At 56.2% G+C, this 4,798-nt stretch overlaps 1 protein-coding gene across 1 annotated transcript in view; it reads left to right on the top strand.

Annotated features, from left to right (window-relative positions):
- LOC113800644 (homeobox protein unplugged) overlaps positions 1-4,590 on the top strand; it is a 44,929-nt gene extending 40,339 nt beyond the window's left edge. The window contains exon 4 of the mRNA XM_070137192.1: positions 4,371-4,590. Coding sequence (XP_069993293.1) covers positions 4,371-4,571 — 201 coding nt within the window. The 3' untranslated portion in view covers positions 4,572-4,590. The remainder of the gene's footprint in view (positions 1-4,370) is intronic.
- The last annotated feature ends 208 nt before the right edge of the window (positions 4,591-4,798 follow it).

The raw sequence follows: 4,798 nt of genomic DNA, 5'->3' as shown, positions 1-4,798 counted from the left end.
CCACCCCCCACCCCCATAACTACCATAAATACTAATGGAATCCGTGACCCCTTCCCCCCACCCCCACCCCCCGCCCCCATAACTCCCATAAATACTAATGAAACCCGTGACCCCTTCCCCCCCACCCCCCCACTCCCATAACTACCATAAATACCAATGGAATCCTTGACCCCTTCCCCCCCCACCCCCCTCCCCCATAACTACCATAAATACTAATGAAACCCGTTCCCCCTTCCCCCCCACCCCCCCACCCCCATAACTACCATAAATACTAATGATATCCGTGACCCCTTCCCCCCCCCACCCCCACCCCCATAACTCCCATAAATACTAATGAAACCAGTGACCCCTTCCCCCCCACCCCCCACCCCCATAACTACCATATATACTAATGAAATCCGTGACCCCTTCCCCCCCACCCCCCACCCCCATAACTACCATAAATGATAATGAAATCCGTGACCCCTTCCCCCCCCCACCCCCCGCCCCCATAACTACCATAAATACTAATGAAACCCGTGACCCCTTCCCCCCCCCAACCCCCCATCCCCATAACTACCATAAATACTAATGAAATCCGTGACCCCTTCCCCCCCACCCCCCACCCCCATAACTACCATAAATACTAATGAAACCCGTGACCCCTTCCCCCCCCCACCCCCCACCCCCATAACTACCATAAATACTAATGAAATCCGTTTCCCCCCCTTCCCCCCCACCCCCCACCCCCATAACTACCATAAATACTAATGAAACCCGTGACCCCTTCCCCTCCACCCCCCACCCCCATAACTACCATAAATACTAATGAAACCCGTGACCCCTTCCCCCCCCCACCCCCCACCCCCATAACTACCATAAATACTAATGGAATCCGTGACCCCTTCCCCCCCCACCCCCCCACCCCCATAACTACCATAAATACTAATGAAACCCGTGACCCCTTCCCCCCCACCCCCCACCCCCATAACTACCATGAATACTAATGAAACCCGTGACCCCTTCCCCCCCACCCCCCACCCCCATAACTACCATAAATACTAATGAAACCCGTGACCCCTTCCCCCACCCCCACCCCCCACCCCCATAACTACCATAAATACTAATGAAACCCGTGACCCCTTCCCCCACCCCCACCCCCCACCCCCATAACTACCATAAATACTAATGGAATCCGTGACCCCTTCCCCCCCCACCCCCCACCCCCATAACTACCATAACTACTAATGAAATCCGTTTCCCCCCTTCCCCCCACCCACCCCACCCCCATAACTCCCATAAATACTAATGAAATCCGTGACCCCTTCCCCCCCCCAACCCCCCACCCCCATAACTACCATAAATACTAATAAATTCCGTGACCCCTTCCCCCCCACCCCCCACCACCATAACTACCATAAATACTAATGAAATCCGTGACCCCTTCCCCCCCACCCCCACCCCCATAACTACCATAAATACTAATGGAATCCGTGACCCCTTCCCCCCCCACCCCCACCCCCCACCCCCATAACTACCATAAATACTAATGAAATCCGTGACCCCTTCCCCCCCCACCCCCCCCCCCCCAACCACCCCCATAACTACCATAAATACTAATGAAATCCGTGACCCCTTCCCCCCCCACCCCCACCCCCATAACTACCATAAATACTAATGGAATCCGTGACCCCTTCCCCCCCCACCCCCACCCCCCACCCCCATAACTACCATAAATACTAATGAAATCCGTGACCCCTTCCCCCCCCACCCCCCCCCAACCACCCCCATAACTACCATAAATACTAATGAAATCCGTGACCCCTTCCCCCCCACCCCCCACCCCCATAACTACCATAAATACTAATGGAATCCGTGAGCCCTTCCCCCCCACCCCCCCCCATCCCCATAACTACCATAAATGATAATGGAATCCGTGACCCCTTCCCCCCCCACCCCCCCCCATCCCCATAACTACCATAAATACTAATGGAATCCGTGACCCCTTCCCCCCCCTCCCCCCCCCATCCCCATAACTCCCATAAATACTAATGAAACCCGTGACCCCTTCCCCCCCACCCCCCACCCCCCACCCCCATAACTACCATAAATGATAATGGAATCCGTGACCCCTTCCCCCCCCTCCCCCCCATCCCCATAACTCCCATAAATACTAATGAAACCCGTGACCCCTTCCCCCCCACCCCCCACCCCCCACCCCCATAACTACCATAAATACTAATGAAACCCGTGACCCCTTCCCCCCCCCACCCCCCACCCCCATAACTACCATAAATACTAATGAAATCCATGACCCCTTCCCCCCCCACCCCACCCCCATAACTACCATAAATACTAATGGAATCCGTTCCCCCCCTTCCCCCCCACCCCCCACCCCCACCCCCATAACTCCCATAAATGATAATGAAATCCGTGACCCCTTCCCCCCCCCACCCCCCACCCCCATAACTACCATAAATACTAATGGAATCCGTGACCCCCCCTTCCCCACCACCCCCCACCCCCATAACTCCCATAAATACTAATGGAATCCGTGACCCCTTCCCCCCCACCCCCCACCCCCCACCCCCATAACTACCATAAATACTAATGAAATCCGTGACCCCTTCCCCCCCCCACCCCCCACCCCCATAACTACCATAAATACTAATGAAATCCATGACCCCTTCCCCCCCCACCCCACCCCCATAACTACCATAAATACTAATGGAATCCGTTCCCCCCCTTCCCCCCCACCCCCCACCCCCACCCCCATAACTCCCATAAATGATAATGAAATCCGTGACCCCTTCCCCCCCCCACCCCCCACCCCCATAACTACCATAAATACTAATGGAATCCGTGACCCCCCCTTCCCCCCCACCCCCCACCCCCATAACTCCCATAAATACTAATGGAATCCGTGACCCCTTCCCCCCACCCCCACCCCCCACCCCCATAACTACCATAAATACTAATGAAATCCGTGACCCCTTCCCCCCCCCCACCCCCCACCCCCATAACTACCATAAATACTAATGAAACCCGTGACCCCTTCCCCCCCACCCCCACCCCCATAACTACCGTAAATACTAATGAAACCCGTGACCCCTTCCCCCCCCCAACCCCATAACTACCATAAATACTAATGGAATCCGTGACCCCTTCCCCCCCACCCCCCACCCCCCACCCCCATAACTACCATAAATACTAATGAGATCCGTGACCCCTTCCCCCCCACCCCCCACCCCCACCCCCATAACTACCATAAATACTAATGAGATCCGTGACCCCTTCCCCCCCACCCCCCACCCCCACCCCCATAACTACCATAAATACTAATGGAATCCGTGACCCCTTCCCCCCACCCCCCACCCCCCACTCCCATAACTACCATAAATGATAATGGAATCCGTTTCCCCCTTCCCCCCCCACCCCCCACCCCCATAACTACCATGAATACTAATGAAATCCGTTCCCCCCTTCCCCCCCCACCCCCATAACTACCATAAATACTAATGAAATCCGTTCCCCCCCTTCCCCCCCCACCCCCACCCCCATAACTACCATAAATACTAATGGAATCCGTGACCCCTTCCCCCCCCCACCCCCATAACTACCATAAATACTAATGGAATCCGTGACCCCTTCCCCCCCCCCCACCCCCATAACTACCATAAATACTAATGGAATCCGTGACCCCTTCCCCCCCCCCACCCCCATAACTACCATAAATACTAATGGAATCCGTGACCCCTTCCCCCCCCCCACCCCCATAACTACCATAAATGCGAATGAAATCCGTGACCCCTTCCCCCCCCCCCCACCCCCATAACTACCATAAATACTAATGGAATCCGTGACCCCTTCCCCCCCACCCCCACCCCCACCCCCATAACTACCATAAATACTAATGGAATCCGTGACCCCTTCCCCCCCACCCCCCACCCCCACCCCCATAACTACCATGAATACTAATGAAATCCGTTCCCCCCCTTCCCCCCCACCACCCCCCCACCCCCATAACTCCCATAAATACTAATGAAATCCTTGACCCCTTCCCCCCCCCCCCCCCACCCCCATAACTACCATAAATACTAATGGAATCCGTTCCCCCCTTCCCCCCCCACCCCCACCCCCATAACTACCATGAATACTAATGAAATCCGTTCCCCCCCTTCCCCCCCACAACCCACCCCCCACCCCCATAACTACCATAAATACTAATGGAATCCGTGACCCCTTCCCCCCCCCACCCCCACCCCCATAACCACCATAAATACTAATAAATTCCGTTCCCCCCCTTCCCCCCCCGCCCCCACCCCCAAAACTACCATAAATACTAATGAAATCCATTTCCTCTTCCCCCCCTTCCCCCCCACCCCCTTCAGGTGCAAGTGAAAATCTGGTTCCAAAACCGACGCGCCAAGTGGAAGCGAGTGAAGGCCGGTCTGGTCTCCGGGTCAGCCGCTGGGGGCAAGAACAGCACGACGGGTCACAAGATTATCGTCCCTATTCCTGTCCACGTGAACCGCCTGTCCAACCTGTCGCAGTCGCAGCAGATGGAGAAGTCCAGCACGCCAGGTGGGTGACAAGGGAGAGAGAGAGGAAGGGGTGGAGAGAAAGAGAGGGAGAGAGGGGGGGGGAGAGAGAGAGAGGGAGATGGGGGGTGACAAGGGAGAGAGAGGAAGGGGTGGAGAGAAAGAGAGGGAGAGGGGGGGAGAGAGAGGAAGGGGTGCAGAGAAAGAGAGAGAGAGAGAGAGAGGAAGGGGTAGAGAGAGAGAGAGAAAGGGGTGGAGAGAAAGAGAGGGAGAGGGGG

The sequence above is a fragment of the Penaeus vannamei genome, chromosome 22, assembly GCF_042767895.1.
Source record: "Penaeus vannamei isolate JL-2024 chromosome 22, ASM4276789v1, whole genome shotgun sequence".
Classification (NCBI taxonomy): domain Eukaryota; kingdom Metazoa; phylum Arthropoda; class Malacostraca; order Decapoda; family Penaeidae; genus Penaeus; species Penaeus vannamei.
The sequence above is the reverse complement of the archived record's forward strand: the minus strand, read 5'-3'. Positions and strand labels throughout refer to the sequence as shown.